Here is a 13,549-nt window from a genome sequence, read left to right as displayed (position 1 = left end):
GGCCCCTGGTGGGGCGGGGGGGGGGGGCGTTGGTGCTCAGACAGTTAAGCATGTGACTCTCGATTGCCGCTCAGGTCATGATTTCACTGTTTGTGAGTTCGAGCCCCCTGTCAGGCTGTGCGCTAACAGTGCCCAGCCTGGTTGGGGTTCTCTTTCTCTCCCTCCCTCTCTGCCCCTCCCCTACTCACGCAGGCACACACACTCATTCTCCCAAAATAAATAAACAAACTTCCAAAAAACAGAGACTGATTATTCTGTAGCCAGACCAGCAGCCACCAACTCAGTCTATCAGCGATAACTGTTTTCAAGGCAATGAATCACTGTCAACCCCTGCCTTCGGAAGGTCAGCCAGTCAGACACGGGTTCGCTCCAACAAACAGGCCCCTAAGCGCCACCAACCAGTCTCTCCCAAACAGTCACGCTTCCACAGATCCCGCCAACCCGCTCAGCCCGAGCATCCTCGCTTCCCTGAGCCCCTTCCCCCAAAACATCATCCACCCCTCAGCTCTCTCAGGGGCCGGTGCCTTACCAACCCAGCTCCCTCCCCAAATGAGTTTTGGCTCTGTGTTTCAAGTAGTGGGTGGTGGTTTCACCATCCTTTGAGAAAGCCCCTTCATCGAATCTGAAACACCTCAATTTCATTTTTTGCCGGGATTACATTTTTGATTCATTTTCCATTGCTGATATTCTTGCGTGTCAGATGCGGCGGTGTGGCCTTCACAACCATACGGTTTTGTCATAAGCAGTGACTCAGGTAGGCCTCGGTTCCTTTGTACCGTGTGTTAACCAGATTCGGCAAAGTACCGACACACTCTGATGGAAAAGCTTCATACATTCACTCCACGAATATTTACCGAATGCCTGCTATATGTTCAAAACTGTTGTTGGTCTTAGAGATCCAGAGAACAAAACAAAGCAAAACAAAACCTGTTTCCATGGAAGGAAATTCTGGTGGAAGCAAACTGGCAGCTTTTTAAAAAGGAAATTGGGGCGCCTGGGTGGCTCAGTCAGTTGAGCGTCTGACTTCGCTCAGGTCACGATCTCACGGTCCGTGAGTTCGAGCCCCGCATCAGGCTCTGTGCCGACAGCTCAGAGCCTGGAGCCTGCTTCAGATTCTGTGTCTCCCTCTCTCTCTGGCCCTCCCCCCATTCATGCTCTGTCTCTCTCTGTCTCAAAAATAAATAAATGTTTAAAAAAATTTTTTTAAAGGAAAGTACGCACTGTGTCTAACTTGATTTTTTAACAATAAGAAGTATCAACTTCAACAGTGTTGAGAGGCAGCACAGAGAGGCGAGCACAATCAAGTACATGAAGCACAGAAGGGCCACGTGGAAAGGGACAAGGACACGGGCGCTCGGATGGTCACACGTCTCTCCAGCGCCAACCCCTGGCTTTGTGCCCTGGTTCTCTTCACTGAAATTTCCGTCTCAAGGCTTTAAGCCACTTTTTCTCAAGTTGTTGGTTCCCCCCCCCCACCCCCCTTGGAAAGGGGGACAAAGAAGGTAGGTGTCTCTGCTGAGGATTAGGAAGTAAAGTCAACTTTAGTCTCAATTTTATGTTGGAGAGGCTGTTTCGAGCCCAAGAACGGGTGCCTTTCCTGGACCGTTTGGGGATCAAACCCACGACGTCGGGCTGTCGGCACCACATTCTGCCCGCCTGAGCCAACCAGCCACCTGGCCAGACCTCCTTTTTACTTAAAAGGGTAAAAAGGGTGTTGACGTGCTTGTGTCTCTTTAAAACTAAAGGAAACCCTTCTTCTTCTCCAAAGGAGGCTTTTTTAAGAGAGGTGAGACTGGGGGGCAGTGATAAGGTGATAAGACAGACGGGGAGACTAGGAAGCAGACAGGGTGAGACCTGGACAGAGAGTCACTCAAGTAGAGAAGATGACAGAGGGTAAAGGACGGAGGAACAAAGAGAGGGCGAGGTGGGGCAGCGGGGCGACCAAGGGACTGAGGGAGGGGGCAGGGCGAGGTCCCTGCGTGGAGACCCAGAGACTAGAGGCCAGAACGCAGACTAAGGCATAGAGAGGGGGAGGCTGAGGGACGGCTGGATGGAAAGTCACGGGACAGAGAGGGAAACTGGATATTCAGGCACCACACCCTCAGGCCCCGTGTACAGACTGGCGTCCCTGCCCCGCTGTACTGGTTCTCACAGACGCCTGTCCCCAGAGAGGCATCTGGAAAGAAACCTGAGCTCCCACTGAAAAACCACAACCTCAAAGTCCAGCCCCAGGACACGATAAAGGTCCTGAGTGAGCGGGGGAACAGAGCGCGGAGGAGCGGACAGCATGGCCGGCAGGCCTGGCCCCCCACGGCTGGGCCCTCTGCTCCTGCTCTCCCTCTGGGGGTCCTCGGCTCCGGGTAGGAAGAGGCCGCGGGTCAGGCAGGGGCTCCTGCGGGGGCCTGGCTGACTCCCTCCCCGTCTGTGTCCCACAGCCCCCCTCCTCAGGCGCCTGGCTGAGCACATTGAGCGGTTTCAGGAGGGCTCCGGCCCGGGCCTGGGTTTCGGCCCAAATGCATTGGTCCCCCCAAAACAAGGCTGGCTGGAGCAGCCACTGGACCCCTTCAACACATCCGACCACCGATCTTTCCTGCAGGTGAGGCCGGGGGGGGGGGGGGGGCTGACGCTTTCTCCCCCAGCTCTATCTACCCTGTCTCTGTGTCTCTGGGCCCCACGGGCTCATCCTGTGCCCGCTGCCCGTGCCCCTGTGGCCTCCGGTCAGCCCCTCTGGTCCTTAGTGTGCCCTTGATCCCTGGGCCCCCCTTTCTTTCTTCAGCCTCCACTTCCCTTGTCCCTCAGGCGCCGTCTTTGACCCCCTTCTCCCTGTCCTTCAGATTGAACAGCAAATCCACCACCAACATGTAGGGCTCAATACGTAGCAGAAATGTGGACCAGCTTTGGAAGCAGACCTACCTCACGAGAGGAACTGGAAGGGATCTGATGGATGAACACTTGCCCCATTTTTCACACCTCCTGTGTGCACAGTGTGTGCAGGTCAGCTCCCCTAGGCCCTGCTTCCAAATTGGTCTGCACCCGTCACTTATCCTCGGCTTAGCGTTTCCATATACAGCCAGGGCCCCCGCCGCTGGCCAGTGTCCTGGACCCTGGGGACACAAGGGTAAAAACGTCGATGAACTATCTGCTCCTACAGACCTTGCATTCTAGCTGAAGAGGCTAACAGGAGAGAAAGGAACATAACTACACAAGCCGAGTTCACACACTACTAAGTATATAAAGGAAGACCCATAAGGGAGAGAGACCGCAGCGAACTAGGAATAAAGAACAGGTCCGAACTCTCAATCCTCATCTTCTTCTCCACCCCACCTCTCAGCGGTACTGGGTGAATGACCAACACTGGGCCAGCCGGCATGGACCCGTGTTCCTGCATCTGGGGGGCGAGGGCAGCCTCAGGCCTGGCTCAGTGACGAGAGGTAAGAAGCAGGGCTGGGAAGCTGGCGGGGGCCGGGAAGGGCGCCCCATGTTGTTGTGCGGTGAGGCGGGAGGGCTGTAACCCCCTGATGAAGTTTTGGGGTGATGGTGAGGTTCGTGGGGTCCGGAACCCACGGCCAGGACAGAATTGTTGAAGACGTCTTTGGTGCAAAAAGGTGACTTTATTGAAGCGCGGGGACAGGACCCGTGGGCGGGGAGAACTGTACTGGGGTCGTGTAGAAGGGCTGGTTGCACGCCGTGGACTTGGGGGAGGTAAAGTCAAAAGGGAAGTTTCCAAAGAGACTTTCAAAAGCTCAAGACTTACTGGAGGCCCAGCTATGGTCAAGCTAAGGTTGTTTCTCCCTCTGGCAAAGCATTGACGTAAGACAGTAGGGACTTCCCGGACTTCAGGCTATTGATGGGGTTGCCTTTTTCTCGTAAACTGGTGGAGACTCTTATCAGTTCAACCGTTTGGTTTTTTATCCTTTCCTGTTTTGGGGTAGCCTGGAGTGTCCAGGGACTATCACACAGATCCCACCTTGAGGGTGGGGGTGCCCTGAGGCTGCACTGTGCCCTCAGGTGGCCCCGGCGCTCCCTCATCACCCCAACCGGACACTCTTCACAGGGCACCCCGCAGCCCTGGCCCCAGCCTGGGGGGCCCTCGTGATAGGCCTGGAGCACAGATTTTATGGCCTGAGTATACCTGCCGGGGGCCTGGACGTGGCCCAGCTCCGCTTCCTGTCCAGCCGCCACGCGTGAGTGAGGGTGGGGGAGTGTTCGGGGTCATGGCGCTGAGGCCGTCTGTATCCGGGCACCTCTGCATCTGTGTGGCTCTCCGCCACTGCCCGAGGTCGACCTCCGGGTCTCTGGTCCACGTTTCCTTCGCTCTTTCAGTGTCTTATTCTCTCTCTGTCTCTGGGTCCCTGTCCCTCCCTCTCTTTCTCTCCGGCCACATTTTCATCTCTTCCTGTGTCACTGCAGCTTCCCGGTCCAGACCAGCAGCATCTGGATGACACAGCCTCCCCACTGGTCTTCGGTTTCTGCCCTTGAGCCCGTCAGCATATTGTACACACGAAGCTACAGTGACTGTTAGAGCACAGACCAGACCACCCTCTCCCAGCTCACATCTCCCAGGGTCTCCCATCTGCCTCACAGTCAAGTCAAAATCTTCACAGGGGCCACGAGGTCCTACTGGCTCTGGGTCCCCGTTACTTCTCTGGCCCCCACTTCCGCACACTCACTGGGCTCCAGCGACGCCCGCGTCCTTGCTGCTCTGAAGGCTTACAGGCACATTGCTGCCTTGAGCCTTTTTCTCTCTGCGGGGAGCGCCCCCCCCCCCGTATTTGTATGGCTGTCTCCCTCACCTCCTTCCCTAGACGCTCTTCCCAGACCCCAGTGCGTCCCACCTGCTTTGCCATCGGCCCCAGGACTTACCTCTCCTGGTCTCCGGCTGTGTCAGTCTCGGCCTTTCTCGGTCTCACTCTCACCTCTGTCATCTCTATCTCCACCTCTGTCTCTGTGCCTCCACGCTTCTCTGTCTCCCCACATTTTCACAAGTTGTATGGGGTTCCAAGTGCCCTAGGAAGGCACTAACTGCAGCCTACTTCGGAAAGTCGGGGAAGACACGGAAACACCTAGAAAAGAGGATGTAGCCACATGGCAACATGTCCCTTTCTGACGGTGTCTCCTCTTCCTCCAGCGCCCCCAGCCCTCCCCTTATCCCCCAGGTTTCTGCACGCGCTCTCTGGGAGACCCTTCCTCCCCCCCTATAGCCCGCAGTGAGGAGGGTGGAGGCTTGGCGGCGGAGGGGGGGGTGGTCTTCTGGCCCAGGTGCGCACTTGCTGAGATCAGGCTCACACACACCCGTGACAAGAGCCCTGGCTTCTGGCCAGACCCCCCTCCCCGCCCCATTCGGGTCTCTGGACCCCCACCCGTGCAGAGGCGGGGGGTGCATCCTCGGGGATTCCTGGCGAGGAGGGCCCACCGACCTCCCCGCTGCCCCTAGGCTGGCTGACGTGGCCTCTGCCCGCCTCGCACTCGGCCGCCTCTTCAACGTCTCCTCCTCCAGCCCCTGGATCTGCTTTGGAGGCTCCTACGCCGGCTCCCTGGCCGCCTGGGCCCGGCTCAAGGTCCCCGGGACTCTCCGGGCGGGCTGGGGTGGGTCCCGGTCTCAGGCGGCAAGGGCACCCCCGCCCCCCAGGCGCCCCACACACACTCCTGCCCCCCGCCAAAGGGCTTTCCGCAAGCTGTCGTCTCCAGGGTCCACGTGTAGAGGGGAGGGACTTGCCCCCGACCGCAGTGCAGGCGGTGACACGGGGGCGGCGGGGATGAGGTTCTAGGACCTGGGCCCCCCAGGCTGACGACGGCTGTCCTCCCTCAGTTCCCCCACCTCATCTTCGCCTCCGTCGCCTCCTCTGCTCCGGTGCGGGCCGTGCTGGATTTTTCCGAGTACAACGAGGTGAGGGCGGCGGGCGGCGGGTGCGGGGTGGGGGGGGAGGTCCTTGGTGCAGGGAGTCCCCTGAAACCTCCTCCCGCGCTCCCTCCACAGGTGGTGTCCCGAAGCCTGACGAGCGCGGCCGTCGGCGGCTCCCCGGAGGTAGCACATGGGGCCAGTCCGCGGGGGTATGGGGACGGGAGAACTTGGAAGGGGGGGGGGCAGAGAAAACCGGGGAAGCTGGCAAGGTGGCGGGGGTCCGAGAGAGGACCGAGACCGGGAAGGTGGGCGGATTTGGGGACGTGGGATGGGGCGGGGCCCGGCGGGGTCGACCCTATCAGGAGGGCGAGGCTCTGCGGGGGGCGGGACCAAGGGGGGACGACCCTATCAGAAGGGCGAGACTCAGCGCGGGGCGGGGCCACCCCATAAATGGGGCGAGGCTCAGCGTGGGGCGGGGCCCGGGGTGACGACCCTATCAGGAGAGCGAGGCTGGGCGTGGGGCGGGGCCTAAGGGGACAACCCTATCAGAAGGGCGAGGCTCCTCCAGGGGCGGGGCCCGGGGAGGTGGTCGGGAGGAGCACGGTCAGGGGGCGGGGCCTCGGGCGGGACCTCTGAGGAAGTGGGGCGCTGGGGGGAAGGACTCGGGGTCCTGGGCGGGTAAAGGCGAGGCCCAGCACCCGGAGTCCTCGCCAATGCGGCCCCTCGCTCCCCGCAGTGCCGGGCGGCGGCGGCCGCAGCCTTCGCGGACGTGGAGCGGCGGCTGCTCGTGGGCGGGGCGTCTCGCGCGGCGCTGCGGGCGGAGCTGGGCGCCTGCGCGCCACTGGGTCGCGCGGAGGACCGGGCGGAGCTGCTGGGGGCGCTGCAGGCCCTGGTGGGGGGCGCCGCGCAGTACGACGCGCAGGCGGGAGCGCCGCTGAGCGTGCGGCGGCTGTGCGGGCTCCTCCTGCAAGGCGGGGGCAACCGCAGCCACTCCGCGCCCTACCGCGGGCTCCGGCGGGCAGTGCAGGTGAGCGGCCTGGGAGAGTCCGTCGGCGGGGCGCCTGCTCCGCCGCGTGTCCTGCGGTGGGCGTGACCCCTTCTGACCTTGGTCTCCCGGTCTGTGAAGCGGGGGTGACGCCTCAGGGCCGGGGGAGGTGCGGAGAAGCCGGTCAGGGGAAGCGCGCGCTCTGCAGGTGTTAGCGACTACGACCGGTCCCTATTTTGCGCTTCCTGTTCGGTCCACTCCCGGGCCTGCAGCGGAGTCTAGCGCACAGCAGGTGCTCCGGTAGCGTTGACGGAAGAAAGAAGCCCTGGGGACATAGCGTCCCTAGAGACCGAGATTCCAGCCTCGGGATCCACGGCTAGAAACGGCTGTTCCAAGAGATGGTCACACACCCAGAGTCTCACAGTCACCTAGTGCCTTCACCTCTAACCCACAGGGACCCAGGCACCCACTCGCCCTGACCCCCGACTCCCAGGAGAACTCTGTAGCTCTTCTGACCTCTGACCTTTGACTTGTAGGGACCTGTGTATGCTTTCAGGCCCTGGGCCCTAACTCTCAGGGACAGGAGTAATGTGTCTGTGTGTGTGTGTATTGTCCCCTAGGTCGTCATGCACAGCCTGGGCCAGAGGTGTCTAAGCTTTTCCCGAGCAGAGACAGTGGCACAGCTGAAGGTCACAGAGTCCCAAGTGTCCGGTGTGGGCGACCGCCAGTGGTTGTACCAGACTTGTACTGAGTTCGGCTTCTGTGAGTGACCCGCCCACCCCTCACCCCTGAAACGTACATTCTGCACTGTGCCCAGGCAGGCTGTCTCACACGTGGTCTGGACTTGTTTCCATTTCCATAGGACCCTGGCCACACTGCTGGGCCTGGTTTTACCCATAGGTGTGGGGCTGGAAGGTACATAGCTGTACTAGAGTGTGCCAGAATCCCTCACGCACACAGTCCTCACATGAGTGATATGTGTCCCTGTCCCAGGAGTGGCCCCAGTCTCTCCCTAGTCACTGGCCTAGAAACCCTAGCACATTTTACATGCCTCCTTCCCTTTGTCCCATAGCCTGTCAGCCACTGAGTCCTGCCCACTCTTCATCCTGGACAGCCCTCCGGTTCACCCCAACCCCCTTTCTATTCCCAGCTCTGCCACCCTGGTAGAGGCCCCCATCCGCTCCTGCCTGGATCCCTGACCCCACCTCCTCTCTGGTCTCCAGGCCTTCATTTCACCCCTACAATCCAATTTCCTCACCGAGAGAGCTTTTTCTAAATATGACCTTGTCCTTCCTCCCATGGCTTCTCAGTGACCCTTGGGCAGGGTTGCCACATACAATACAGGACGCCCAGTTACATGTGAATTTGAGAAAACTTTTTTTTTTTTAATGTTTATTTATTTTTGAGACAGGGAGAGACAGAGCATGAACGGGGGAGGGGCAGAGAGAGAGGGAGACACAGAATCGGAAGCAGGCTCCAGGCTCCGAGCCATCGGCCCAGAGCCCGACGCGGGGCTCGAACTCACGAACCGCGAGATCGTGACCTGAGCTGAAGTCGGACGCTCAACCGACTGAGCCACCCAGGCGCCCCGAGAAAACTTTTTTTTTTTTAGCGTGTGTCCCAAATATTGCATGAGACATACTAAAAAAAGTATTTGTTAACTGAAATTCAAATTGAACTGGGCATCCTGTAATTTTGTTTGCTAATCTGGGTCCCCTACTCCAGAGTTAAGTTCAAATCCTTTCCCCTCTCCTGCAGGCAATGAAGATACGATTCAAATTCCAGCTCTATTTCATAGCTATGTGATCTTGGGCAAATAACCTAAGCTCGCTCTCTGTGCCTTAGTTTCCACGTCTATAAAATGGGAATAACAGTAGTGCCTCTCATAAGGTTGTTTCCAGGATTAAAGGAGGTACTATCTGTAACATGCTAAGAATAACACTGGTATACAGTGAGTTCTTCCTAAGTACTAATTATTGTTACTCCTACAAGACTACACATTTCGACCCTCAAATACACCGGTTTTCCTAACACCTCAGGAACTTTGCACATACTGTTCACTTTGCTTGGATTACTCATCTTCCTCTCGTCACACACTTTACTCATCTTCAAGTCTCAGTACAAGATGCCCCCTCCTCAGGAAGCCTTACCTGACTGCTGGAGAGAGATCCGCCTCCTGGCCTCCCCTGCCATCCCCCTCAACTGCTCTGTGTTTTTCCTCATTAGCACTTTGCAATCTCATCCTACAGACCCGGTTGCCCATCTCCCCCTGTGCACTGTGAGCCCTGTGACAACAGAGCCTGGGACCATCTTGCGTTCCCAATACCGGTCACCATGTATGCGAGCATACAATAGGTGCTCCATGCCTGGTGAAGAAAGGAATGACTGAATGTGAGGCTAAGGGAGTTAGATTTAGCCTGGGGGCACTGGGGAGGTAAGGATTTTAAGCAAGGGAGACGTGGTCCAATTTGTGCTTTAAGTTCCTACGCTCCCTTGTCTCTCTGGACCTGTGCGCCTGCTCTCTCCCCTGTTCAGGCTGCTTTTTCTTTTCTGTCTTCCTCACTCCTGAAGGTTTTTTTCCCTGGCAGGTTCCTGTCTTGGAGCCTCTCATGCCAACTGGGATTCCTCCCACCCCAGGTCTTTTTCCCTCCCAGCCATGACCAGTCCGGGCTGTCACTGTGGGTGGGGTCTCTCTGACAGGATTGTGAGCTCACCGGAGGGAGGGTATGGGGCTGCTTGGGTCATCACCAGGGGAGACTCTATGGTGACGATTAAAGGCTGTATGCCCCACGCTTACAGATGTCTCCCCCCACAGATGTCACCTGTGAGGACCCCAGCTGCCCCTTCTCCCGGGTCCCGGCACTGCCCTCCCAGCTAGAGCTCTGCCAGCAGGTGTTCGGGCTCTCCACCTCCTCCGTAGCCCAGGCCGTGACCCAGACCAACTCCTACTACGGCGGCCAGACCCCGGGGGCCACCCAGGTGCTGTTCGTTAATGGTGAGCGTCCCTCAGCACCTGAGCCCCGGGTGGGCACCTAACCCCGGCGCGGCATGCCATCCTTCCTTTCTTTCCAGGGGACACAGACCCCTGGCACGCGCTAAGCGTGACACAAGCCTCGGGACCGTCGGCGTCGGCCCTTCTCATCCCCGGAGCCTCCCACTGCATGGACATGGCCCCCGAGAGGCCGTCAGACTCCCCCAGCCTCCGCCGGGGGCGCCAGGTAAGAGGGCGGCCGCGCTGGGTTAGTCGCATTCATTTGCGCGTTAATTTGCCTGCCCCTGCCCTCCGCTGCCGGAGTCTGACTTCCAGAATTGTCCCCTCCCCAGAGCATCTCCCAGCAGCTGCAGACCTGGCTCGGGCCGGCACAGCGGAGCCAGGCCAGGGGTGGGGACTGAGGGCCCGGACCCTCGCCACTCCCTGCGCGGCCACCTCCTTCCCGGACGTGTCCTCTGGACGGGAGAACGGAGCTTGTTTGGAAAGAGGGAATTGCCAGGAATCGGGCTTCAGCTTCTGATCCGCACACAGACTCGTCGCTGCAGCCCTCTCACTCCCGAGAGTGGACGGCAGGATAAGTGGAGGAGTATTCTTGTCGTGCATCTTGGTATCTTTTCTTTTGTAGGGAGCATTTTATTAATTGTTTCGTGGCTATCTCTTTTATTGTGTAAAGTATCTTAACGTAAAGCCTCTTTGTGTAACATAATTCGGAACGATCTCCCACCGACTTATTTTTTGTCCTCCTTTCAAAAGCACAGCAACCTTGGTAGGTTCTTCGGGTCCCAAAGGGACAGGGAGTCAGCTTCCATCTTGGTCTGTTGGGGCTGCGATAACAGAACCCTGTGGGTTGGGTGGCTTATAAACGACAGATATTTATCTCACGAGGTTCTGGACACTGGGAAGCGTGACATCAGGGCACCGGAAAATCAGGTGTCTGGGGAGAACTCGCTTCCTGGTTCTCACTCAGCCGTCTTCTCTCTGGGGCGGAGGAGGGGCAGAGAGCGGGAGAGAGAAGCCCAAGCAGGCTTCACATCAGCTCGTCAGCTCGGAGCTGGACCCTGGGGCCAACCTCACCACCAGGAGGTCATGACTTGAGCCGAAATCGAGAGTCAGGGCACTTAACTGACGTTGCCGGCCGGGCGCCCAAGGAATATTGGTATTTTAAGTCAGATGTCAAGTGTGCTGCAGCTCAAATTCTGCTCGGCTCCTGGGCTGGGTGCCCTGCTGAGCCCCTCCCTCCCCGCTCAGGCCCTGTCCCTGCTTCTCACTGTCCCCTCTTCCTCGGGCTCTTGCTTTCTCCTGGTCTCTGTCTCTGTCTCCCAGCCCATCTCCTGTTTCTCTGAATATCCTCATTTCCATCTGTCTGTGGGTCATTCTGTCCCCCTGTTTATTTCTGTGCTGCAGTCTATGTCCGTGGTGTCCTGTCTCTCAGTCGGTGTCCCTCTTCGCCTCCTCTCTAGCTTTTCTGCCCCGGCTAGCTCCCCAGCGCCCGGTGTCTGCCTTTCCTCCTCCGTCTCTGCCTCAGTTTCCCTCTCTTCAGACTCTCCCTGTCTCTCCTCGCTGCCTTCTCTGTCTCTGAGACCTTTTTGGTTTCTCCCCTGCCATTTAATCTTTGTGCTTCTGTCTCTGGCTCTTAATCTCCTTCCCAGCCCTTCCCTCACCGCCGTTTCCCACAGTTCCACACCTCCAGCTTCCCGCCCTGGGGGTCTAGGGCCCTGGTCCAGCCTTCACGATAGGGGAGCCCCAGGCTCTGGGGGGGGGGGTGCGCCCACCCTCAGGGGTGTCTGCTGAGCCTTGGTTCACTCTGAGTGCGGCCTTGGGAACAGGAAGTAGCGAGTCAGGGAGGCAAGTGCCGCTGGGGGGCTGGGGAGGGCAGGGGGAGACAAGTCAGGACAAGGTTTGGGGTTGGTAAGACAAGCCACAAGCCCGGGGTCCTGTGAGGAAGTCCCTGCTCGCCTGTCTGGACTCTGAACCCTGAGTCCTGACTGTCCCCGCTGACCCCCCTAACCCCAGCTCCATTCACCGGGTCCTCCCTGTGGGGACAACCCCAAGCTGAGGCCTAGCGTGTATGTTTACACGAGCTCCGAGGCCTGACACATGGAGGGTGCTCGGTGCCCGTGGGGGATGAAAGAACCAGGTCTAACGTCAGCGCTTCCCAAGCTTTGCCGGATGCAGCTGCTGGCACTCTCTTCTGCGAACGTCTTCTCAACCTGCCCTCTGAATGGACCTGGCTTTGGTGCCCGGCTCCCTTCTCGAGCATTCTCAGAGCTCCCCCAGCGGTGAGTGCGGCACCAGGCTGAGCTGCCCTTGTGCTGGGATCCTCGTTCCCTCTGGGCACGGGTCTGCGGGCGGCCCGCGCACCAGGCCGGGCCACCTCAGTTGACTCGGCTGAGACTCTGAGACTGCCGGGCGAACAGCAGTACTGTCTGTGTGGGTCTGTATTAGGGAAGGATGGAGAATTCTGAGGTACTCTCCCTTCCTGGTGTCCTTGGCCCATACTTGGCCCCTACTATCCCTTCTCTTACCTACAAACCGCGATGATTCTTGCAAAAGGTAGGTCAGGTCACCTCTGCTTAAAAGCCTCCGCGCTTCCCATTAGAGCTAGAACAAGGTTGGAATTCTTCCCCCGGGGCTACGAGGCCCTTCGCCCTTTGGCTTTTGACTCTTTGCACTCAACTCCCACTACTCCCCACACTGCAGGCCGACCACTTGGCCTCCTCGTTTACTTCGGATCTAAAGCTGATTCCTACTTCAAGCCCTCGCATTTGCTGTTCCCTCTGCCAGGAGGTGGTTCCCTTCAATGACCTTTAAATGACTGACTCCTTCTTAACATTCAGGCTCCACTCCAATGTCACCTCCAGGAGGCCTTTCCTGACTGCCTCTGTGTCCCAGTCACTCCCTGGCACATTACCTGTTTTACGTGCTTCCCAGCCACAAGCACCACCTGAAATTACCTTGTTTTATTTTCTTTCTAATTCGGCCCCCTCTGTACTAGAATGCGCTGTCCCTGAGCCAGGGGACAGTGCTCTCCTGGTAAACACGCCCCTGTGAGTTCTGCGTTTCACAACCTGTGCCATTTTCACCTGAACTTGGTTCTCCAGAAGCTCAGCGGTCTACCAGATCAAAGATCGCGAAGCACTTCTCAGGACCAGGAGGGCTGGTACATTTGTGGTCCACCCACCTGTGACTCTCATTTACCGGTTATGCGCTATATCCTAGAAAACACTTGAATTCGAATGAGGATAAACAGTTCCGAGGAATGTAGAAACATTGCATTCTGAGGGTCCCTGGTTTGTGCCACACACACTCCCCCTGGAAGCGGGACCCAGTGGGGCCTCTCACCTTCTCTGGAGGTTTGTGGGCTGGCGCGGGTGCAGCATGACCTTCTCCCAGGGCGCGAACTCCGGGGGCACGTGAAAATGCCTGTTCTATGGAATATTGGCCCTCACCAGAAGAGACTCTCAACTTCACACAAATCTCTCACGCTGAGTCTAGAGAAGACCAAAGGTGAAGGACTAGTACCACCTGATCAAAAGATTTCCTACTAAGCTGCAATAATGAAGACGATGTGGTTTGGGCATTGCATGTAGATAAACAGATCAACGGGGCAGGACGGAGTCCAGAAGCAGACAGACACACACACACACACATACACACACACGCGATCAATTAATTTTCTACAATGATGCCTAGGCCAATCAGTTGAGGAAGTCTTTAAAACAAATAATCC

General features: G+C 58.1%; 1 protein-coding gene and 1 long non-coding RNA gene across 2 annotated transcripts; one reads left to right on the top strand and one right to left on the bottom strand.

Moving 5' to 3' along the window:
- The first annotated feature begins 1,927 nt into the window (after positions 1 to 1,927).
- PRSS16 (serine protease 16) lies at positions 1,928 to 10,525 on the top strand. The gene is made up of 12 exons (XM_043590658.1): positions 1,928 to 2,360; positions 2,436 to 2,596; positions 3,332 to 3,431; positions 4,055 to 4,184; positions 5,435 to 5,558; positions 5,810 to 5,887; positions 5,978 to 6,025; positions 6,579 to 6,869; positions 7,448 to 7,589; positions 9,643 to 9,822; positions 9,900 to 10,045; positions 10,152 to 10,525. Exons 1-12 carry the CDS (start codon positions 2,288 to 2,290, stop codon positions 10,218 to 10,220), a joined length of 1,542 nt encoding a protein of 513 aa, XP_043446593.1. The 5' UTR covers positions 1,928 to 2,287; the 3' UTR covers positions 10,221 to 10,525.
- On the bottom strand, positions 10,432 to 13,411 carry LOC122489142. The gene is made up of 2 exons (XR_006298839.1): positions 13,162 to 13,411; positions 10,432 to 10,797 (listed from the first exon to the last, which is right to left on the bottom strand). It is a non-coding gene; the product is annotated as an uncharacterized LOC122489142 (long non-coding RNA).
- Between the last annotated feature and the right edge of the window lie 138 nt (positions 13,412 to 13,549).

This window comes from Prionailurus bengalensis, chromosome B2 (assembly GCF_016509475.1).
Source record: "Prionailurus bengalensis isolate Pbe53 chromosome B2, Fcat_Pben_1.1_paternal_pri, whole genome shotgun sequence".
Taxonomy (NCBI): domain Eukaryota; kingdom Metazoa; phylum Chordata; class Mammalia; order Carnivora; family Felidae; genus Prionailurus; species Prionailurus bengalensis.
Note: the sequence above shows the minus strand (reverse complement) of the source record. Positions and strands in the feature narration are given on the sequence as shown.

What these genes read in the sequence shown, in the direction of transcription:
- PRSS16 (XM_043590658.1), top strand. Translation starts at nt 2,288, where the DNA reads ATGGCCGGCAGGCCTGGCCCCCCACGGCTGGGCCCTCTGCTCCTGCTC. An exon ending in CCGTCGGCGGCTCCCCGGAG is followed by an intron (nt 6,026 to 6,578) that starts GTAGCACATGGG and finishes CGCTCCCCGCAG; the next exon opens with TGCCGGGCGGCGGCGGCCGC. An exon ending in GCCTCCGCCGGGGGCGCCAG is followed by an intron (nt 10,046 to 10,151) that starts GTAAGAGGGCGG and finishes TCCCCTCCCCAG; the next exon opens with AGCATCTCCCAGCAGCTGCA.